We start from the raw sequence: 25731 nt of genomic DNA on the forward strand, positions 1-25731 counted from the left end.
CTATTTTCATAGTCCAGATTTACACTGAGCAACAGCCTAGATTTACAAATGTGGCTTATAAATACTTGGCTTTTACCAAGAAACCATGAGAATGCAAAGTTAGAACATAGGTGCCACAAATATTTGCATCAATGAAAAATTTTTGTTCAAATTTTTAAGATAAATTTTTTTGAACCATTTTACTGGAATATGTTTAGAAAGTGAAAATAATGATGTAATGTATCCATATAGCTTATACCTTTTTGGTATGTGTGTTTTGATAGAAGATACTTCAGGTATCTCTAATGTATTGAAGTTAAGTGCTATGGAGATTATTTCAAAAGTTTTTGTTTTCTAAGTTTTACAAATTTTCTAGGTGGAGAACATTTTTCTTCGGTAGAGATTCAAATTGGAGAGCTGGGTAGACCACTTAAGGCCTGGATTGGATTTTGAGTATCACCAACAAAGATTCAAATTGGCAAGCTTTGTTTTCTTTTTCAGTTATACAGGCTATAAAAATATATTCTCACCATAAAATAGTCAGTCATTATTTGAAATTCCCCTTTGGTACCTCTCCCTCCCTGGAATGTCTCCCAATGGTGAGGAACTTTTTAGTTTTATATACTATCTTTTGCTTTCCTCCTCTGCATTTATAAACACATTTTATATAAATGGAACGTTGATGTATTTATTAACCTTTTCATTTTATCCAATGCTATTTTTCACATATCCACCTCATTCTTTTTAGTAGGTAAATAATATTTTGTATCATAAAAGTACTGTATTTGACTTTTTTCTTTTTATTATTTTTATTGAACATTTTCTATGGCACAATGTAACAATTTGATACGTGTGTACAATGTGTAATGATACTTGAGCTTTTTCTATTGATTGGCATTTTAGCTTGTTTCTAATACTTCCTTATTATAGAGATGCTACAACTCTGGCATGATATGTCAGCTTTTCTATAGGATACCTACTTAGAAGTGAAATAGCTATGTCAAAGGGTATGGTGTGCAATAAAAATTTCACTAAATACTGTCAAATCCTCTGGTGCGGCAAGGCATGCTGCCAGGCCAGGTTTGCCGGGAATGGCCTCTTACTTGTGAAAACATTTATTCTGTTTCAATATCAGTAGCTATCTCTTCCTCTAACCCAAAGTCCATATCTCTTGAATCATGACTGGGCAGTTTTCTGCCTGCTGCCCAGCAAAAGCAAGGAGAAGGGCGAGGTAAAATCAGCCTAAATGCTGTCTTAGACAACCACTGTCTCATTCTAGTAGTTATGACTTTTGCCTATAGGCTGTTGCTTTCTCAGTTTCTCCCTAATATTACTCCCTTCTGCATATGTCTAGGATTTTACCTCTCAGTTTGTTCCTACCAACTTTCTGTCTTTTAGGAATTCCTCATAATTTCTGTTATATTGATTGCGTACTTATGTTCATGTATTCAAGCCCATCTTTGGCTTAAATATTGAAAGCAGTGACCATAACATTACAAAAGCAGATATTGAGTTTCTCGAACTTATTAGCTATCCTTCTTACTAACTTCAGTGTCCTGTTGGCCTATGTCTTCTATCAGGATGAAGAAAAATAAACCTGCTGTTACCTCTTTCTCCATATGCTTAGTGAAGTTTACCCTTATTTCTTCATCTTCCTATGTCCTACAATCTTAGAGTGGCAAGGAGAAAGAAAAAACTCAACCCAAGTGTTCTTGGTTTTCATCTAGGGCAGCCCATCTATGGTAGTGTTCATCTATGTGCATCCTTTACTCTGATCAAAAGGGTGCAACATTTCTCTCAGTAAAAGCTAAGACTTTGCACAACTGCACAAGTGATATGTTTTATTGCTTTCTGTCTTCCCTACTCCCAAGAGAAATATATGGCAAGGAAGTAAAAGAATTAATTCCATACATTTTCTTAAGCAGTAAGTATTCTTTGAGATTTCTGAGGAACTGGAAATAATAAGATTTTGAACATACACACAGACAGTTATATGGAGTACACTAAGAGTAAAGTATATATTTTTAACTACAGCATGTCAAAATAATAGCATTTTGAAGGTGGTAGGGACTTAGAAATTTTTAAATTCAGCACATTTATCTTGTAGATAAGGAGACTGAGGCCCAAAGAGATTAACTAGGTTTGCTCAGGATTGCGTATGAAAGGAATTATGAAGTCCAAACTAAGACCCAGATATTATTTCGCCCTATCTGCTGCTGTTTCCCACATACTCTCTTGCTTTTATAATACTTTTATATAGTGACATAAAAAAATTCGGGGGGGGCATACCAGGGGTTGAACCCAGGGGCACTTAACAACTGAGCCATATTCCCACCGCCTCCTTTTAAAAAGTTTTTTGTAGTTGTATATGGATAGAATGCCTTTATTTTATTTGTTTATTTTTATGCTGTGCTAAGGATTGAACCCAGTGCCTTCATGCTCAAGGTAAATGCTCTGCCACTTACTGAGCCACAGCCACAGCCCTCCCTAGCCCCTTTTTATATTTTATTTTGAGATAAGTTCTCACTAAGTTGCTTACAGCCTTACTGAATTCTTGAGGCTAACTTTGAACTTGGGATCCTCCTGCCTCAGCCTCCTGAGCCACTGGAATTACAGGCATGAACCACTGTGTCCAGCCATTATTAAGCTTTTAAAAAATATATACATACGGACACATTACATAGAATATTAAAAGTCTGTTAAATAATAAAATAAAAAGTATTTAGGAAGTGCGCAATTTTTTTTTAAATAATGAAATTTGGAAAAGTTAAAAACAATGGTTAAATTTTAAAGCAGATGTCTAGGGAGTGCTTACGGCAGTAATTTGCACTTTCATGCGGTGTTTTTTCAGTCACTTTTATTGTGATATGTTATTCTTAAAATAAAAATCCTTTGCCTTCTTTATCTTTTGTTCCACTCTATTTCTCCCAAAGTAGGGAAAGACTTGAAGAGCAAAAAGGTTGCTATTGGGAACTTTTCTTTATCTGAAGAAGAAAATGAGATTTCTCCCCCCCCCAAAAGTAAAAGAAGCATTTTAAAAATATTCTATATTAGCTACCCTCTTCTCCTTCTCCTTCTCCTTCTCCTTCTTCTTTTTCTTCTTCTTGTTCTTCTTCTTCTTTTATTCAAATGGTAGTAGGGATAGAACCCAGGGCTTTACCCATGCTAGCCAAGCACTCTGCCAATTGAACCATATCCCCAGCCCAGTTACATCTTTATTTAACTCTCATGGTATTCTTGAAAACCTTAAATATCTGTTCTTAATCTAAACATGTAACTGTGTCAGTATATCTTGGCAAACTGCCTTTTATGTAATAAATGTGGAATACATTTTTTAGTTAAATTAAATTCAACTAGGTTTGAGCACAAGTCAGTCACATGTACTATGTAAGATTATGGGTCCTCTAAGAACTTCAGTCCATTTTCTGTCTAAACTGTGAGGGGAAAAATCATTTGAATTTTGAATATATCAACTTTAGATCTAACAAAGAGTGACTAGAATAAATTACATACACGTTTATTGTTTTGTGGACTTTGTTTATTAAGTATACACTGGATGATAGCTAGACCTTGTGGTAGATGCTTAGGATTCATACAAAGTGAAAATAAAAAAGACTCTGTCCTCAATTTTAGAGCCTAATTGGTGTTACAGATATAAAGGTAGTTACTTTTATAATCTTATCAAGAGAAACAATAAGATTAACTATAAATTTGTATTATAATAGACTGATTATAAGAGGTTTAAAAAGTATAGAACATGGGGTTGGAGTTGTGGCTCAGTATTAGCGTGCTTGACTAACACACGAGACACTGGGTTTGATCCTCAGCACCACATAAAAATGAAATAAAGATTGGGTGTCCACCTACAACTAAAAAATAAATATTAAAAAAAGTATAGAATGTGAGATACAAACAGACCCAAATATATAAATATGCTTTCTTTTGTTAAACTTATACAAATCTTTTAAAAGTGTTACAAACCCTCATGGTGAGTTTGTGAAAACTCACTAAATTTTTTCTAAGTAATTTGGAGTTTAGCAGGTGTTAAGCTTTGTTTTACTTGATAGAGGTCTATTTCATTCCTCCTGAGAATGATTCTAATCTTCATGAAGAGAAAAACAAAAGCCACATCAGCTTCCAATTGTCAAAATTTAGTTTTTAAAAACTCAAGTCTTTTTCCCAATGGGTTTCCAGATTGAAGAACATATGGACTCTATCTTCTGAGTAAAATACTTTCATTTTCCTTTTGAATTACTTTTAAGACTTCAACCTGATATGAGAAGTATAAAATGAAACCATAAGGTATTTAAACATCATGTACCTCTCTGTGATTTTTTCCAACTTAGATTAATAATAACTTTATAAAACATAGAAATAATGCTTTCTCTTTTAAAATATGATATATATTTCAGGAATGGTTCTGTTTAACTTTCTAGGATGTGAAAATATATGGCTATTCTTGATATTAATCTCTAACGGGATTATTTCATTTTAGTGGATTTTAAAGAGATATTTAATTTTCTTTTGATTTAAAATCCTGACTTGGAATATATAATTACTGAGAATTTTTGAAATAAATAGTATTTTTAACACTACTGTGACCCAAGAAAATCATATGGCAGACTAGGATGCTTACATGCTGTTTTTGCAGCAAAACCAATGAATTGGATAAGACATTAACAAAATAAACTTAACTAGCATAGTTTATTTATCTTTGAAAAAACTAATCTGTTATTGAAAAGATGCAATTTCTTTTACATAAATTATTTTTAAACATAGGGGTTTACAGCTTTTAGCTTAAAAAAAAAAAAGCAAGCCACCTTTTAAAACAGAAATTGGAAGGAAAGAGTCATAACTCAAATAACTTTAGAATTTCTGTTTCCTAGTGAAAAGTTTCAGGGAATTTCATTAATCCCTTGGAAGATTTCTACATTTCAGTTGTATTTTTATTTCCCTGCATACTCCTCATTTGCTAAGAATGACTTGGTTCTCTGTTGAGATCTTTCTTGGGATATATAGTCATTCACACAGACAAAGTGTAAATGATCTGAGAACAGGGTCTCTGTAAGGTTTTGTTTTCCATGCTATGTCCCTCACCCAGCACATGTAAAGCAGTGAATGCAGCTAATAATGAAAAGCAAACTTTTAAGTAATTTGCAAAAGCTGATTATACGAGTACATGGGAACTCTCAGACTCTTCCAACAGTGCATTTATTTTGTTAGTATTTTAATATAGTTATGAGAGGAGATTTAGAAGCTGTATCAAAGAACTTTTAGAACAAAATGGATGTACAGCCTATATGGCTTCTCTGTAACCCAGTTAGAATGTTTGAAAGCTCTGACATAGGCATGAAATTGTCTGAATTGGTAGTACTGTTTGTTATTTAAGTGTCCAGAACTCCACTTTTATCCCATTCATAGCCTTTCTTGCCAGTCTGTTTTAATATTGGAATTACATAAGAATTATATAAGTTTTGATATTTAAATGTATTTTATTCATTGCAGGTTTTTTGGAGACAGTCCATATTTTAGTTGTTGAAATTAGTATACAGGCTAGGGATATAGCTCTGGGGTAAAGTGTTTGCCTATTACGTGTTATCCCTGGGTTTAATCTGCAATACCAAAAAATCATGTGTCTGTACTGCGGATGTAGCTCGGTGTTAGAGCACTTCTCTGGTGTGTGAGGTCCTGAGTTCAATCCACAGTACCTCAAAAGAGTAAATAAATAAATAGAAAGAAAGAAAAGAAAACTAGGATAGATAATAATGAGGCTTGTTAGAACTATTTCAGTTCCTGTTAGTGAATCTTTTTAAGGAACCATTTTGTCTTAATCTTGTTCTTCCTATTGAAAGTTGAATACTGATTGATACTTCAGTGTCAATATTTGAAGTATAAGTTCTAGTTGACAATCTTATTAATAAAATATGCTAACTTCCTTATGTCTGCAGATTAATGAAGTGAACATGAATGATCTCTTAGAAGTCCTGCATTTTGGGGGCTGGAGTTGTAGCTTCGTGGTAGAGCACTTGCCTTGCAAGTGTGAGGCACTGGGTTTGATCCTAGCACCACATAAAAATAAATAAAGGCATGGAGTCCATATACAACTAAAAAAATTAAAAAGAAGAAGTCGTCCTGCATTTTGACTTTTTGTCTTTTCAAATGATGTTTATTATCAAGGGTATTCTGATGTGTCAAGATCTAGTAGAATCTGTTTAGATTATGAAGTTGTAGGCATGTATACAATGTCATTTCAGAGAACTATTTGTATCCATGTGTTCCCTCAAATGTTCATAATGTACTAAATCCAACAGAGAATATAAATGGCTGCAACCTCCCAATAATTACATCAAATTACGAATCCATCACTTTCTTAATTCACTGATGAGGTTAGAGCCTTTATGATTCAGTCATTTCACAAAAAAACCTACATCGGATATTACTACATTGGGAACCAAGCCTTCAACGTTTGAGCTTTGGGGGACATTCCAGATGCAAACCATAATAAGCAACTCAAATAAAACATGTTTAAAAGTAAATTTGATCCTCCTCTCCTACTTCTTCTTTCTCCTTCATTTGTTCCTCTCCGCCTTCCATACCCTTCCTCGTCGCTCTCCTCATTGCATTTGCCCTTATATAATGACATACCTGCAGAGGGTCTGTCTGGATTAGTGTAAATATTGGGGGTCATTTCATTGTTGAGGGACCCTGAAAAGAAAGACTCATTTTATGGACTCTGAGGTAGGAGGGAGAGCTTAAGAGGATGGCATGGTCTTGGAATAGACTGAATCATAGAAGAGAAAAAATGTCTTTAAGGTTTTTACATTCTTTTCCAGTAAGGAAACTTGGCAGAGGTGCCTGAAGAGGACCTCAGCTTGGGGGCTCAGATAGAGACCTAGTAATGAAGTCTTCAAGTTTAGGAAGGTAAATATGCAAAGAGCAGGGTAGCCACAGGGGCCTGAGACCTTGGTTCTGGCTCTTTCCAGAGAATGTACAGAATTGACTGGTGCAGGGAGGGCAGCTTTCCCCTGAGAGACCTGCCAGGTAAACCATTTGATCAGGCCTGAAAACAAACAAACAAACAAACAAAAACCACATATGTTTTAACCAGGAGCCAGACTCCTCAGATGATTTTTCATGGTCTGCACCTTTGCATTCTTCTTTAGCTACTTCTTAGTTTACACTCTCCAAAAATTCTGGAAACACTTAACTTTAGCCTATACCAAATTGTTTCTTTTTTCACTTTGCTAGTGTTGTTCCCTGAGAAAGAATGCTTTTCCTTTTTATGTTATCCTAGTTAACGTCTCTTAACAGTTTGAGTCAATTTGTGGGCTAAGAAGCCTGTCTTTACTTTGGACAATGCCTTTCTATAGTGTTCCTAATGCACCTTTTGATATATTGTATTTGTCTTTTTTATTTATTTCTTTTTTGGTTTGTGAAGTCTTTAGAATAATGACTCTTTTTTAATACCAAAACCCTGAATCTCTAGTTCCTAGCACACAGGTCCTTGTGTATCATCATTAAGTGCTTGTTGATTATATAAATAAATAAGTGAACAAGTGAAATGTAAGCTTATTAGTTTTTAATCCCTGGTGTTTTATAGTATAGTCTGAACCTATCTTATCTCTTTTTCTTGTGTACACACTAAATAAACCTCCAATTTTCTGATCTCTGCACATTTACTTATGCTCTGTGAAAAGTTACAGTGTTGTCTTCTTTCTGTATGTAATTCAAACTTGACCCACTCTTAAGGATCTTTCTCAAAAGTCTTTTACTCTGTAAAGCATTTCCTGATCCCTTCCAGACATGATCAATCCTATTTTGAATTTCCATAATTCCCAGTTTTTTTATTTTTTTATAACTTGAATTTTATATCGTAGTTATTTGTTTATTTCATCCCTTTAATTAGATCTCAAGTGCCTTAAGATTAAAGACCATATATATATTGTCCTCATGTGAGTATATCTCATAACACCTTAACCAGAGCTTTTCAGATAGCAGTGGGTACTCAGAAAATATTTGTAGATGAGTAAGCCAAAGCAGGATTGGTAATTGAGAACCAGAAAAAAATGTGGCAAAGAGAGGGAGTAAAAGAAATCACTGCAGAATGTGAATAATTGCTTCAAAATTGAAAGTACTAGAAAGTTTCTAGGAGATGACAGCAACTATTCAGAGGACTGGTTTCCAACTGTCTTAAAACACTGGGAGTGAAACATAGTAAGTCTGTTTCCCCCTGTGGATAAAGAGTACATCCTTTTTGCTAATGTTCCAAAGCACAATGTATATGCATGTGTCTTTTATGTTACTGAGAATCAGTTATTTGCTCTCAGTATTTTCCTGAGAGTTTTGGATTAAAGGAAGGGAGTATTGTATTGTGCTGGGTTGTTACTCCATATAAGCCTTTAAATTATTTATTTATTTATATTTTTAAAATTTATTTTTATATTTATTTTTTTTTAGTTGTCGATGGAACTTTATTTTTATTTATTTATATGTGGTGCTGAGAATCAAGCCCAGTGCCTGATACACTGACACATGCCAGGCAAGCACTCTACCACTGAGCTACAACTCTATCCCCTTAAATAATTTATTCAAAGATAAAAATGTTATGTTATGGAAGATGACACTTTGCTTTTCCTTCTTCCCCTGTTACTTGTAAAGTATCTTAAGAAAACATGTGTGGGATAGGGCCTGAGTTTAGGAGAAAAGAAGGTTCAAATATCACAGCAGTGATCCTTCCATATGAGACTGGTTCATTAGTGCACTTATAAAGCATCCATGTCTTTCTTATTTGGAGCAAGCAATGAGTTTACTAGAAATAGTCAATGAATGGTAATAGCTTCCAGGCTATTCAGATACCAATGCTGACCTGCATGACACAGTTAGGTAATATTTACTTTGATTTTATTTATCTATTAAAAACAACAGAGACTTGTAACTTTTTCTCTCCAGTCTAACAGCTTTGCTATTTCAACTTTGAGTACTGGTAACAGTGGGAAAATATCAATTTTATAATTATTCTTTGAAACAATGTGTACTGAGAGCTCTTCATATAATTTATAAAGAATTTTCTTGTTTACATTCAAACCTGTCACTTTACAAAAGAGAACTTTAAATTCACACCAATACAATAAACTATCATAATGAATGAGCTTAATATGAACATACTAGCCAAAGTAGACTTAAACAGTTTGGGTAATAGAAAGTCTTAGATGGTTGAGTCCAGGTCTGTTTATTAGTAGTTAAATCACTTGAGCCTCAATTGTTCACCAGTAAAGTAGGAGTTATTGCCTTAATTTATAGGGTTGTCTTCAGAATCAAATGAGATGACATATAAAATACTTAGTAATGTGCCTGATACATTATGAACCATCAGTAAATTTTAGTTCCCATCTCCCTTCCCAGAGCACAGTGTAATATACTTCTCAAAAGAGTGAGGTCCTGTCTGCCTAAGACTTCAGATCATTCTCTGTGTGAACATTTTTCTTGGTGAGTGATTCTGTAGTTTGAAGACTCATGAAAGTTTTCAACAGTAGCATAAGCCTGCATTCTTTTATTCTAGGCATGTTTTGGTAGAAGTTAGGGACTAAATAAGGGAATTAGGTAGATTGATTAAACAGATATATCAGTTTATCTATTGGAAAACAAAATTTACCCTGCCTCACAAACCAGATATTTTGATTAATTATCATCAATATGAGTAGCTTGGGAAGCAGAATAAATTTGGTTTCCTGATGAATCAATGTTTCATAAAGCTTACAGTGTAAATTATCAAGTATTGATGAAAGAAATGGAAAAGGACCTCACGAAATAGAAAGACATCCTCTGTCCATGGACTGGAAGAATCAATATGAGTAAAATGTTTGTTCCACCAAAGTGATATACAGAGTCAGTGCAATACATACCAAATACCAGTGCCATTCTTTGTAGAACTAGAAAAAGCAATCCTAAAATTTGCACAGAACCACAAGACTACAGGTAGTCAAAGCCATCTTGAGCAAAAAGAACAAAGCAGGTGGTATTGTACTACCTGACTTCAAAATATACTACAAATCTCTGGTAGTCAAACAGCAACATATTGGCAAACAAACAGACATATAGAACAGTGGAAGAGAAGAGAGCCTAGAAATAAACCCACATATTTATAATTCAAACTGATTTTGACCAAGATGCTAAAAACACACATTGGAGAAAGGACAACCTCTTCAATAAATGGTGCTGAGAAAATTGGATATCCACATGCAGAACAGTGAAACTAGATTCCCTATATCTAAATAGTTACACAAACTAACTCAAAATGGATTTAAAGATTTAAAAGTAAGTCCTGAAACTATGAAACCACTACCTGAAAATGCAAGGGAAATGCTTCATAATATTGTAACAGGCTAGGATTTTTTGGACAAGACCCAAAAGCACAGGAAACAAAAGCAAAATTGGACATATAGGGTTATATTAAACTAAAAAGTTTCTACTGAACAAAGGAAACAAATCATCAGAGTGAAAAGACAGCTTGCAGGATGGTAGAAAATATTTACAAACTATATATCTGACAAGGGCTTAATAACTAGCACATATAAGGATCTCCAAAAACACACTGGCAAAAAGTAACCTGATTTAAAAATAGGTGATGATTTAAATAGACATTTGTCAAAAGAAAACATATAAATAAATGGCTAATAGTATGGAAAAAACATTCAACATTATTAATCATCAGGGAAATTCAAATCAAAACCACAATGAATTGTCACTTCACCCCAGTATGAATGGTTTTTATCAAAAAGAGTAAAGAGAAAAAGGGCTAGTGAAGATGTGGAGAAAAAGGAACACCTGCATAATATTGGTGGGAATGTAATATATTAGTACAGCCATTATAAAAAACTGTATGGAGGTTCCTTCATAAAATTGAAGAGACGTACCATATAATCCACCAATCTCAGTACTATTTATCCAAAGGAAATGAAATCAGTACATCAAAGAGATACCCGCTCATACATTGATTGCATTAATGTTCCCAATAGACAAGAAGTCTATATCCACACTGATCAATGGATAAAAAATGTTATGCATATTGGAATACTATTCAGCCATAAAAAGAAGAAAATCCTTGTCATTTGCAGCAACATGGCTGGAACTAGAAATCATGATATTAACTGAAAGGAGCCAGGCACAGCACATAACTGCTGTATGATGGTACTGGTGTATAATCTAAAAAGTTGAGAGTAGATTGATGGTTACCAGAGACTTAAGAAAATAGAAGGGAGGAAAGTGGAAAGATTAATCAATGGCTACTACATTACAGTTAGATAGCAGTAAGAAGCTGGTGTGCTAGTAGTGTGCAATAGGGTGACTATAGATAACAACACACTGTATATTTCAAAAAGAAGAAAGAATTTTGAAGATTTTTACTATAAAGAAATTATCAGTGTTCAATGAAATTGGTATGTTTTAACAGGATTTAAACATTACACAATGTTTACATGCATCAAAACATCACATGTCACCTCACCCCAGTTTGAATGGTTGTTATCAAAAAGACTTAAAAGAACAAGGGCTAGTGAAGACCCCAGTAATATGTAAAATTTTACATTCATATATTAAAAATGCCTGGATAAATCCTTCTGTATATATTCAAGCACAATTAAATATTGGTGCGACTCTACTTTGAAAAAGCCTTTCATTTGCCTTGGTTGACAACATGGGGTGTGAGTCTCCTGTTATCTTAAGGACTATAAGGGATAGTTACTTCCTTGTTTCTTTTACTGCTCCTTGCCTTTTCTGCAATTTTTAAAGTATTGGCATTTCCCTGATTTTATCCTTGCCTTTCTCCTTTCCTTTAAATATCCTTTTCTCTGGAGTCTAGTGCAATACCAGACTTATAACAAACACTCATCAATTTTTTGTTATATGAATTTCTTAATTCACTGACTCCCAGGGCTGATCAAATTTGAATCTGTACTGATAGTTTCTCTTTCCAGTTCGGAGTTACATTGCTTACCTATTAGAAGAACTTGCCGAGATATTATTATTATTAATAATAATATTATTAGATATTATTATAATATTATTAACCCATGTTCTCATGGTTATTCTTTCCAACTATACCTGCTTAACCCGAATTCATTTGAGTTAAATAGCATCTTTATTGTTTCATTTCCCATTGTCACAGCCCTCAGTTTTATTCTCGATCTCCTTTTCCTCCCTTATTGAATGTCTCAAGAAGTCTTATCTAGCCAACTTCAGAACTCTTAGATATTGCTCCTCTAGGCTCCATCCCCATTAACTCAATGCCAGCCTCTTTTACATTGCTGCCATGTAAGACCCAGGGTGGGTCATATTAATCCCCTGTTTGTGAAAGCCTAGTTTTGTCTATTCTGAAGATGTAAAGGTAGCTACTTTAATTCTCTTTACAAGGTCTTTTGAAAACTGCATCGAAACATATGTTTCCTGACTTAGATCTTGCCGTTCTAAGACTGCCTTGATGTAGTATTTCTCACTTGAACTTCTTTAGGTAAAAGTGTCTTTTTATGTCACCATGCCTTTATCCAGGCTATTTTTTTTTTTTTGGTTTGTAAAAACTTTTTCATTTTGTCCATCAGACTTTCATTCACCATCTAAGTTTCTGTTCTAAAGTCATCTATTTTTTCTTTAATCAATTATTTATTAAGTGACTGTTTATAAAAGTTACTGTGCATGGTCAATGAATTAGATACAAACCCATGTCCTCATGGAACTTACAAAATAGATACTCATTGAAACCTTAATGAAATCCTCAATCTTCCCAGGCAGGGTTAATTAGTACTTTGATCATAGCCAATAAGACATTGTAAAGGAAATGCCATGTAGTGAAAAGCTCATTGCCTTAGAAGTCAATAGCCTCTTATTATTTATTTCAATGGGCAAGACTTAATTTTTCCATCTTTAAAATGATAACAGTATTTAATTATGACATGGTTGTTGAGGCCTTGTAATAATATGTATAAAAGAGCAAGGTCTAGCACAGAGTAGGCTAAAGCAATGAATGTTATGTATATGTTTAACATTTCCTAATTTTCATTCCAATAACATCATTTGTTTAATTTTTTTCTAGTTGTATGTAGAGTTTTATTTGATAGTGTAATTAACATGTGATTTTGATTTTTTTCCCGACTTTACTTTCTCTCTGGCCAAAAAGCTAAGCTAATAAAGAAATGGTTCAAAGTAGCCAGGAAGGCTGAGGACCATTTCTTGAATAATTCACTGGGTTGCAAAATTATTTTTATAAAATGTCCTCTAAGTAATAATTAATATAAAGTGGGCATCTAGGTGGCTTTAAAGGATAAGTAGACAGATACACTGAATTGGTACCATGCAGAAATTGCTCACTACATGAAACATAATTTTACATAATTATATACTATGCCAGTGTCTCAAGGTCATGCACAATTTCCATGTCAGTCTTCAATAAAGGAAGGACTCTGCTTTAGAAAATATCTCCTCTGCTGAGCCACACAGTCGAAGGCTTTTTGTTTTTCTTTGTCCTTTCCATTAAGGCAGCACATAGCGGAGAGATCACCTGCTCTTGACTTATGGTTGGTACTTGGTTAAAAGAGATTTTAGTTAATATGTTTGCTATCTATCTGCATGAAGGCAGCATAGATTTCAGTTTGTGAGATAAAGCATTCGCTCACATTGCATGATACCCTATAGTACCTGAACATTATTTCATCAAGATTTATACAGAAAGTGAAACCCATCCAGAACTTGAGCGCTTTTATCTTCGAGCTGACAGTGCACGGAAAATGTTTGCTGCTTTTAAGGGGTTACCATTTATTTAAGTTGTAGCTAATGTCTGCCATGAATTTTTAATCTACAAATATGGAAACAGAAGCCTGCCAGATACACAAGTTAAAAAATACTGGTAATATAAAAATTTAAGAACAAATATGACATGCCAAATTTTTCTGGGATTTAGAACTCTGCTCTAGCTAGAAGAATTTATTACTGACTTCTGTTAAGGTCATCAAGATTTATCAGGTATTGTCACAGGAAAGTGGTTAAGATGGAAAATGGGAAATTTTTCTAATATGATTGCATTGTCACAGTTTTTCTTTTTAAAAACAGCAGTCTTTTGTTGACACAGATCTAGTTTACATTAAAATAACTCTAAACTCAGTGAGATGACAGACACATACTTAACATTCTGGAAACTATTCTACTTTAATAAAACAATATCCAGAAAACAATCTACCTTAATAATGTATTATTAGCTCAATGACTTAATACAACATAAACTTAAAGAAATAAATATGAATGTTTCTCTTATGTACTTGAATACTTTCAAGTGTTTACTGAATTTTGACTGTTTTATTTTTTAAAAAAGAGAGAGAGAATTTTTTAATATTTATTTTTCAGTTTTTGGTGGACACAACATCTTCATTTTATGTGGTACTGAGGATCGAACCCAGCGTCCCGCGCATGCCAGGCGAGCGCGTTACTGCTTGAGCCACATCACCAGCCCTTGCCTGTTTGATAACCAGATTTCTGCCTCATCTGACCATCTTTTTCTGTAACAGTGCAAATGCTATTGGTTGTTTCTGAAGGGCTTTGTTCTATATCCTAATTCCTATGCTTAGATTTAACTTTGGGAGAGAAAGAAAGGATCCTGATATATTATTACGGGGAGAGTAAAATAAGATGTTCTCAGAACACTTGGGTTGTGGCAAATAATAATGCAGAGTGAGCCATTTAAAAAGTTTTTCTGTGAATGGTGCCCTCTGAGAAGTGTATCTAATAGCTATGTAATGGAGCTATATTCTATCACACATACTTTTGTGACATATCACTTATTCTCAAACCTATTTTCTTGAGATCAGGAATAGCATCTTAATAATTGTAACCCTAGCAGCTGGCTCAGGTAGTCAATAATAATTTATTAGAAATATTTTAGGATTCTGTTAGAATATTGATCCATATGTACTTACTCTACTAATTGTCTAGCTGGCTTGCCATTCTCTTTCTAAAAAAAAGAGTAATCTTTAAAATCTCATAGTTTACATGTGAAAATAATAATCAGATTGCATATACTTGTTTCAATTAGTAGAGAAAGAATGTACATCTCACCTTAGTTTTTGATGCTTTAATACTTGTATCTTTTCAACTTGATTTTCATTAAGCTCATTCTTTTTTTATAGGGAGGGGGTTTGGGGTATTGAATCTAAATGGGCTTTACCACTGAGCAATAGCCCCTCCCCTTTTTATTTTTTATTTTGAGAAAGCGTCTTCCTATGTTTTTAGGGCCTTGATAAATAAGTTGCTGAGGCTGCTCTTGAACTTGTGATACTACTGCCTCAGCCTCCGCAGTTGCTGGGATTACATGTGTGTACTACCTTGTCCAGCCTGGCTCATTATTTTTCATGTGTTTTACCTGACCAAATCACTAACTATAGCAGGCCTATAAAAGGGAATAAATAGCCTATTTGTTGATGCTTGAGTTATATTTCCATCTAAGATTTCAATAATCTTTCCAATTCTGTTCTTGTAGAACAAAGAATATCTATTTTGTATATTGAAATGGCATTGTTTTTATTCATTTGTGTAGATTGTGGTGATGTGTAAAGATGTATTTATACAGTCACATAAATGTGAAGGTTTTTTAAAGAGTAGTAAGATAATTAAATGTTTTATACTTAGAACAGTTTATTAAATTTGCATTGTAATTTTAACATGAAGCATTGAAATGAGATCACAGTATATTTTATATATATGAAAGAAAAATCAGACTATGCCATCTACAGCTTTTCAAAGACACACAAGTCCTTGTTGTCAAAGACATTTAGTACTTGGAGATTGTGTCCCAAGAAGGTTGTAAGTACAGCACCTTTGTTTCCCTGCCTTTGAGGTTAAAAGTAAATAAGTGAAAATCTTTTGGGACCCAGACTGAAATACTTGTGGAAATGGAGGTTGGGGGGGAGGGGCCGGTTATGCAAGTAGTGTCCTGAAGAGTTTGCATCATTCTTTGGGATGAGTATAGATGGTATGTGTATGTAATGACCTAGATATGACCCGAGAATGAGTAACTTCTCTTATCCATGCTTACATTTGTTCAGCAATCTGTTTCTGAACACTTGAGTTCTTTTTGGTTTTGCTGACTATTCCTTGGTGACAGCTACAAAAACATTTAACCTGTTTAAGTAACTCACAGACTTATGTGAAGAGAATTGTCTCTGTATTATAAATTCACACATTTTGTATCCTCTTTCTCCTTGAAGGGGTTTCTGGGGTGGGTGGTAGGGAATATCATTTCTTAAATGATAGTGAAATCTTAAAATGGATGATCAAAATTGTAATTATTTGATGATCTAAACCTGTGAATTGGGATGGGGTGATGGCTCAGTGGTAGAGCTCTTGCCTCATGTGTGAAGCACTGGGTTTGATCCTCAGCACCACTTAAAAAAATAATAATAAATAAAATGAAGTCATAAAAAACCCCTACACATTCCCCTTTATAATGCTACTCTAAAATGACAACGTGCACCCTGTTTTTATTTATAAAGCTTTACACTAAGCGTGAATGTCGTTGGAGGGAACAGAAGTAGGAAGACAAAACCTTGGACTTTTAAGTCCATGTCTATTGCTATATAAACAACTTTAAATATGCTAGTAATTACTCCCATCTGAAAAGAGTGAATGTTACTTTTTCTTCAAAGAACATATAATTTTACTCTCACAATCAGAAACAGCATGAAAAATGAGACTAATAGTTGCTTGATTAGAAGTAAGTTCCTTGAAGGGTTTGTATTCAGTATCACCTGGAACAGTGCTTATATGGAAACAAAAAAAAAAGGCATTGAAATTGTTGGCATCCTTATGTGATTTCTATAATCCTTTATAAGTATGAGATCTGAAAATGTGATAATAGCTTTGTCTTCAGATTATCTTTGTTATAACAGGATTGTGTTGTGAAGATGGTCTTTAAGAGATATAGCTTCAGGAGATTGTAAATATTGTGATGCTTAGGTTTAAAGTTCTTTATTTGGATTACATCTGAGTATATTGAAAACTTTTGGTAGAACATTTATATTTGATGGCATAAAGATATGTATTTAGCATTAATGAAACATCTTTGAAAACTTTTTACTATGTGATTAAATTCTCAGTTTCTAATAACTGAATTTTTGTCACCATTTTGGCCATGTTTTGTTAGTGTCAAAGACTGTAAAAATAAGTGCTAAGTTCTTTTTCTTCCTAAATTGCTTATTATGGATATTATTTTTGAGCTAGTTGATAATTTGTGAATGGTTTTATAATTTCTCTGACCTCTCTGTTGTGTGATAAAACATTATTGTACAAATGCTTTAGTAGTCATTGGATTTGATTTCACTATCATGCATTATAGTACAGTCTATTGTTGCCTAATTTAGTAATAATTTTATCGTCTCAGCTTAACATCTCTTATAATTTTAATTGTTATCAAGAAGAATGACATCGTTTAATTTGACTTAAAATGCAGAAGGATGGATGAATGACAAATTAATAATTTACCACCTTTGCATAATACTGCAGCATAGAGTATTAGAAGGATTGATGGCATAAAAGGTTAACAAATTTTAGCAGCTTTCATTAGCTTTACATCGTCATATGTTTGTGGTGCTGACTGAAATAGGCTTTGTAGGAGATCTCAGTCTAGGGAACTAATTACTTGTGCCGATTGCCGCACTGATGAATAGACTCTTATTGTATCATTCCCCTGAAGACGAGCCGCAGCCTGTGATTCACGACTGCATCCTGGCTGATATTTGATAATAATTTTAACAGATAAATATAGGTAGGCAGAATGATGAAGTACCTATCTAAGCTACATGACTATCAAAGCCATGCACATAGCCATCTGTGCACTGCCTTTCTGCCTCTCACCTAAGGAGAATTTTATTTCATTAACTGAGTTCAAACAACTGTTGTCTTTTGCTTGTGTGTATTATTCATAACTATTTCCAATTTGCTCTTTAAATGAAATTATGGTATTAGTTTTTATTTAAGCTCGAGATGACAAAATAATAAAGAAATTTGAAGAGTAAAAGAGCTTTTTTATTTTTTCTTTCTAATGATTGCAATTCTCTTAGACATTTCTGTATTCCATTTGATTATATAATATCTCCTTCTCCTCATGCATGACCAGTATCAACAAAGGAAATGTTTGATGTTCTTATTGTCTCTTCAGCATTCTTAGAAAAGACCACTGGATTCCTATTGTTTTTAAAATAGTTTCGTCAAATAATGTACTGCTTGTTGTCTATTCTTTTATAACCTGAGATAATTGAGATAATAGTTATGAGATAAAAATATTTTATTTATAAATCTATTTTGAATTTTTAAAGAGAACATCTTTAAAACATCAAAATAAGGATGACTTTTACTTATGTGTTTGGGGATTGTCATTTGGTTAAGACTACTAATTTGTCAAAGCTGACAGGTACAATTTTATTAGCTCATGGAATACAAGTAAAATTTTATTTTGTATTAGCCATTCCTTTAGAAGTTTTGATTATTTATGGATACTTTTTTATTTTACTATCAAAACTTATAGGTTTTCATGCTGTACATGTTTAGTGAATATGTTCACTAAATACATATTCTCCAGAGATTTTTTTCCTTACTGTAACTGAAAAACCTTCATATTAGTATTTTCCTTATAAAATATTTTCTAGCATGCTGGATCACAATTAGTTAACAGGAAAGAAAGCTGACATTTATATGTTGCCATACAAAAGATCTATGTAATTTGGGAAATATAGAACTTGAATTTTAAAAATGAATTTCCGAAAGTATGCTTTCAATATAGCAATTATTGCACATCATATACTATGTAGTTTTTAATTAAATATAAAAACAGGCTACATAAAACAGAAATCCAATCTGATTTGCTTGAAAATAGATTGCTATTTCACTCCACAGGAATGGTTTATTTAAAAACAGTAAATGGAAAAGAAATGCATTTTCTTCTGTTGTTCTAAGCCTCAGGGGCTAAATGTAATGAATATTTTAAGAGATTATTTTAATTAAATTCCTGCACATCTAAACAGAGTAATATTTTATTATCACATACATAACCATGTAACTGAGATATTCATTAAAGTTAACACTTTCTGGACCAAGAATTCATGGTATGATTTACTGACCTTGTGCAAAAAGGCACAAATTAGGAAGAAAAATGAAGGGGGACAGACTTTGATTAATATAGGTAATGCTATACCATATTTATAATAGCCTTTTCCCTATTCTGGTTTATAAATGCAGCCACAGAGAAAGGTGCCCTGCTGAGGCTGAAATGAGGCTGAAATCAGAGCACATGCCACTAGAGTGTGGGGAAACTGATCACACTGTCAGCAATTCATTTCAAAATGATGTATTTAGTGCTCATTTCACCTTCCAAGAAAAGGAAAAGGAGTTCCTTAGACCAGAAGGTGATATTGTTATTTTCAAGGACATACCTAAGTTTAAGATTGCAGAAAGGGGAGTGTGAGATGGGGGAGAATTAAGAGGAAGGAGAGAGAGAGAAAAAAAGGCAGAGCAAACAAGGAGAGCTTTATGCAGAAATTCGGTGCTACCACGCTGTTTGATAATTGCTAACATATGTGGCTTCTCTGTTTCATTGTAGTCGTCCTCGTGAGTTCTGGCGCCTTGACTACTGGGAAGATGACTTGCGGCGCCGGCGACGATTTGTGCGTAACCCTCTAGGATCCACACATCCTGAAGCGACACTAAAAACAGCCGTGGAACATGGTCAGTGTATAAACCACTCCTTGCCAGTAGCAGCAGGTACAGTACTTGGTAATGAAGAGCATAACTTCATTATTACAAGGCACTGTAAAATCTTCCAACACCACATTTCATAGTTATTCACCTCAGAAAGAGAGGTTAAATTTTTTTTATAGTTAGTATAAGATCCTGTGAAATTATGGTGTCAAGTGTATTTATTTATTATACATACAAAACTTACATGGACCCTTTGTTTCATAGTAAGAGGCTAAAATATTTGTCCTTTTGAGCAACACACGAGCTTTGAGTAAATTAATCCTGGAAGCCTGCCTATTCACAGGTATCAGAAAGACAGCATTTAAAGATAAGATATGTTTCTAGGTCTTGGTATGTATATATAGTTTTCCCCCAACTATGGTATTTTAGAATGAGATTATGAAGTGGGAAAAGACGGTAATAAATATCCAAGCGCCTGGATACTTTCTGAACCTTGATTTGTAGATGGTTGTGATTGATGGCTCCTGAATAAAAGAGAATAGGCATTATTTTCATATGTTTCCTATTCTACATCATCTTGTTATCAGAGCTTAACAAAACATTTTCCCCCTTTTGTTACAATGCATATGACTATCATTCAGTTTAAGTAGAAGTCTGATAAGTAAATTGAAAAACTGAAAAAGTCCTTCAGATTTGACAGTATTATACTTCTTTGATCCTAGAATTGTATATTTATAGATTATTTTATGAGTTTTGAAAGTCAGTTTAAATATATAAAAGGGAAAATGCCCCCCTTTCAATGTTAAAATTATTTTTATTTTACAAAATATAAATGGATTATTTTTTAATAAGGTAAGAAATATCCCCCCCCCCATTTTAAGTTATTAATTTAACATGTAGCAGCTTCTGGTTAAATGGCAATACATAGTATACAAAATAAATGTTAAATTATATTCAGTTTAGGTATTAAGAATTTTTGAAATTTTTATCATTTTAAACTGATACATAAAAATTGTACGTATTTATGTGGTACTCTGTGATGTTTCCATACATGTAAAGATGTTAGGAATTTAGATTAAAAATCTGTAGTCATAGGTTTGGCCTCAGTCAGGCAGTTTAACCTCTTGCACTCAGCCTTAAAGAGCCATTTCTAGAAGAAAATGTCCACAATATGTCATCAGATATAACACCAAATGTGACACCAGTCCTTTAAAATAAATGATCATACAGAGAATAGTCAATAACAAAGTGATCTAAAAGCAATAATAGTCTCAGGGCCCTACATCTTCAACTACAGGAGGTGGAGAAGGGGAAATACTATGTAAAATTAATTAGGCCACTTTTGCTTTTAGGGTCATATACTTTTTATGTGGTGCTATAGATTTCAGCTACATATTTTTTTTTCTTTACTAAGTTTTAGAGGGCTTTTATTATTTTAATGATTCATTGAAAAAAGCAGCCTGTTTGCAATTTCATCCTTTTCAGCCACACAGATATTACCAGATGCTCTTAAAAATTTAAGTTTATTAATCATATTTCTGTCTTCTAAACTGTCATTTAACAGTAAGTTGTGAGTTCTGAGGTCTATGACAATAAAATTGCATTTATAAAATTTCCTCTTATGTCAGGAAGGGAGGACTTGATTCTAAAATCACAAAAAGATTAATTCTTATCCAGAGGGAATTATTAGTAACCGATTTTAAAATTTGTGGTGTCACTCTAATGCAGAATTTTAAAACTACATTCTCATCAAAAATAGTACATTCAACCATGTTGAGTTTTCATAGGATTTAATGAATAAATTTTTATTTTATTGTTAAACTTTAATTTTTAAAATAATAATATTATATTAGCATTTTTAATTCTAAGAATCTGTAATAATGTTCGATAAAAAAGATACCTATTAGTGATGCTTTTATTATTAAGAGTATCTTGAACTGTTTAAAGCAGATTTCACTGAAATTACTTTAGATGGTAATTTAAAAGTTAGTACCCTACTTATCTATATTTTCTTGTGCATTTTAAAATTGATAGATGCAAAGTTAAACATTTATGTAATTCCAACCTATTTATTAATATTTTAAACAAATCTTCTAATGATTGATATTTCAAACATTTCAAAGATTTAAAAGCAATAACTTAAATGTGAAATATATATTTTTTAAGAAATAACCAACTATGTATATAGGAGGTGCTTCAGTCCTCTTGCAATTAAGGGGTGAAGTCATACTTAATATTTTTCAAAAAAATGTATAAGCTGTACCTATACTTTGTGTGTGTAAGTATATATGTATATGTTGTATATATATTATTTTAAATAATAGGGACATAGTAGACAATTATGAAACTCAGCACATAGATTGTACTGTGGTATTGTTTGATGTCAGCATAATTTATGCTAATAAAGAGCTTAATTTAAAAAATATTTTATTAAATAAAGTAACTTATAGTGACATTCAATTTAAATTTTGTGTTAACTATGAAATTCCACTTTTAAATATGTTTTGGAACATGAAGGTGTCTATCAAAATAAACATTAAAAATCAAGTGTGCAAAACAAAATAGGTGATATGATTTTAAAAAAGCAATTGCAACTAATTTTAACATGAATAAAGTGTATGGTTCATTGTTGGATTTAAAATAGAGATTTCTGTGGATGATATGTGCATTCCGTGTTGCTTTATGACTTCTTACTTTTATTTATAATTTATTTAACCAAGGCACAAGACATTTTACAAATGCAGAGTCTTAGAACTTCTTGAACTATATTATCATTTTCAAAGGAAGACATCTAAATAGAAGTGTCATTGGAGATTAGTTATGTATTTAGTAGTAAGAGCCATCTTTTTAATAGATGGATTTGATGTGAAGGAAAGCCTCTGGTGTGAAGGTGGCAGAGTAAATACCTGAAGAGTGATGTTCTCTGTTTGGGCGATCAATACCAGCCCCATGACTCTACTTCTGGCTACCTTCTAGTTAAAAACAAATTTTTTAATTCTGACAATTTAATTGCCCTTCCCAAGTTCACATTAACTTGCTTGGGGAAAAGAGCTTTAGGTAATTTTTCAAACAGAGACCTTCCAAAGTGGTTATTTATAAAAGTCATGTTGTAATGGGAGATCCCTTTAACTTTGCAGAAACTGAGTCATATTTTAAAATTAAAACTAATACTTCCTCTTATAATTAAATAATCTTTATGGAAATTCACAGCAGCAAGCAAAGGTGGGTATTTGATTCTTGAGGGCATTTCCTTCCATTTTATAGTGTAAAATTTATTAGAAATCTGTCCTTATAATTCCTACCATACTCCTAACGCATAGAGGCCAGTTTGGCATTTATTTATGATCAGAGCATTTTAGATCTGGAAGGAACCTAAGGCAAAAGTCTAGTCTAATTTTATTCTTTCCAGATAAGGAAACTGAGGTAACAAAGGGCTGATGTAATTCTCAGTAGGTTAAGGAGTAAAGCCCAGATTATCTGAGGACTGGTCAAATTTTCATATCAGTGTGCAGTGATATCTTCTGAAATTCACTGTTAATTATAATGGGAATGTTATATTCAAATTGAAGCCACATAAAAGTATTTTAAGTGGTATAAATATTGGTCTTAATTCAAATACTAAAACAGTTTAGCAGTAGAATCCTATTGAATTCAAGACATTTTTATTTTGTAGAGAATAAGAATGCTAAGAGAAATATATGAGGAGAATTTAACCTAGTTTAAAACTACCTTCTAGTTAAAAACAAAGTTTTTAATTCTGACAATTTAATTGCCCTTCCCATATTGTAAATGTATGGAATGATACAGAAAACTCATTTGGTTTTCTAGGGATGATAGATGATGTAAAGATCATAAATCAGGTCATTGTCTCTTCACTAAGTAATACCAGAGATAGTATTGCTGCCTTTATAAGATCAGTATATACTGGGTTCTGCATCAAAAACTTTTGGGGAGCCCATGATCATTAGGATATGTACTTGTCTTTTTTTTTTTTTTTTTAATCATTCTTTGTTGTTTCAGTAGTTTTTCCATAGTAAATTTTCTTGACCTGGAACCCTAAGGAAATGGCATATGCTGTAAAGGGGATTTAATTAGATAGGACAGTCAATGATTGTGAGCTGCTTTTTATGTGTCCTTTTTAAGAATACAGTTATGGTATATGCTTCACATTACACTGAGTGGAAACCCATATCTGTTTTATGTACATTTGAAGTCACATTGTTATTTCAGTAGTAATCTTTGTTTTTTTAAATGCAAAGTGACTAATTCTTCTTTTACTATACTTGGACTATTGATTCCTGTTTACTGGCTCAGTGGGTGTTTGAGAGAGCATTTTCTCTAAAGAACATGATCTTTACATTTTGAGGACCAGCCTCTCTTTTAGACCTCTTATTGCTGTTATCCTTGAATAAAGTCATGTTTTAAAGATAGCATTTTTGATAAATTTCTCCATGTTTAGGTAATAATACATTTTAATTATTAAGATAAATATTAAACCAGAATAAAGAAGACAACTGATAAAGATAGTATGTTAATAATGATATGAAAAAATGTAAAAAGTGATCTTGTTCAGTAACAAATTCATTAGCAGAAATGATCTGAATTGAACTTTAAAAGTGAACCAAAAGTATTATCTGACATCATCCGGTTAAAATTTTAGACAACTATAAGAATATACTCAAAGAAGATATCAAAATAGTTACTTGTTTAAAATGGTTGAGTAGAAGACAAATGAAAGTTAAAAATATGCTTTTCCCCAGAACATATAAACATAATTACCTTTTAATTTGTGCTTGGGAAAGTTTTGTTGTAATTTAGGAAAGAAAAAAAAAAGTTCCTTAGCAGAAAGCTATTAGACCACTGAGAAATGAACACCGCGCATGTGGTGTGTATTAGAGTACTGTTGGTAATTTTACTGCTGCTAACTTAAAATCCTCAAGGGGGAGTTAATTACAGGAAAACCATTCTAAATATCAGTAAGCTGCATATTTTCTATGACAAGAGGTTTTTCAGTTGAGGTTGAACAATTCCAGAATCTGAGCTTGTAAAAATATGTAAATAAATAAATTAAAGTGGGTGTTTGTATGTATACCTACAGCACTCAAAATTTTTTTTCATGAAACTATTTAATTCAAAAGTTACTTTGTTTTAATATGAGTCAGAATGATGAGACCATATTTAAAAATTTAAATCCCTGTTGGAAGGAATAACACATTATATTTTTAGTGGTCATTTAAGTTGAATGTGAATTTATTTATTGAGTTATTTTAAGCGCTTGCATATTGCTACTAAGGACTCTCAATTTTTATAAATGTTTGCAGATTAAAATGTTTTTTTTTCTTTTTTTCTATTAAGCTTGGTATCTACTTCAGGATCTGTATGGTAGTGATCACAGAGAAAGTAATGAATGGACTGGGTGTTGAATTTAGTTGTTTCTGATAAGTTTGACACATGTTCTCAAATTTGGGATTGGAAATGATTTTTTTTTAAGTTCTCATTCATGTTGATTCTGTTTTAACTTTTAAATTGCACTCTGAGAAAAATAAGGATTAGGAAACAATAGTAAATTACATATACATTTATATTTGCACTGTGGTTTTCATTCCCCCCCCCCCCCCCCCCCCCCCGCGCCTTCTTACCAGCTAAGTGCTAGTATGGCATAGTGGTTAGGAGCCTAGATTCTGGCACCAGAAGGCTTGTTTTTTTATATCGTGACTCCAACTGTCATGAGTCCTGTTACCTTAAGTAAACTCTGTAACCTCTCTGAGCCTGCTTTCTTATTTGAAAATGAGGAATTAACAGAAGGTTTGTGAGGATTAAATGAGTTAAATATTAAAGTGTTTTGAACATTCCCTGGCCCATGGGCTATGTTATATTAACCTTATTGTTAGTACTTCTGCTTTGAAGAAGGAAGTTATAAATTAAGAAAATAAAGAAAATATAGCATTCTGATTCTGTGCTAAGATGTAACTAGCAAATGGTAACATGTTATAACATACTATATAAGAAAGATGATGCTTCCTT

General features: G+C 32.8%; 1 protein-coding gene across 5 annotated transcripts in view; it reads left to right on the top strand.

The window, feature by feature from the left end:
* LRBA (LPS responsive beige-like anchor protein) overlaps positions 1-25731 on the top strand; it is a 755692-nt gene that overhangs the window by 431120 nt on the left and 298841 nt on the right. For 3 of the 5 annotated variants that reach the window (XM_081304745.1, XM_081304743.1, XM_081304744.1), the window contains exon 38: positions 19610-19770. In XM_081304745.1, the coding sequence (XP_081160871.1) occupies positions 19610-19770 (161 nt within the window). The remainder of the gene's footprint in view (positions 1-19609; positions 19771-25731) is intronic. The other 2 variants (XM_081304747.1, XM_081304746.1) reach the window with 1 other exon arrangement.

The sequence above is a fragment of the Spermophilus citellus genome (genome assembly GCF_964194105.1).
Source record: "Spermophilus citellus genome assembly, chromosome: 8".
In the NCBI taxonomy this organism is placed as follows: domain Eukaryota; kingdom Metazoa; phylum Chordata; class Mammalia; order Rodentia; family Sciuridae; genus Spermophilus; species Spermophilus citellus.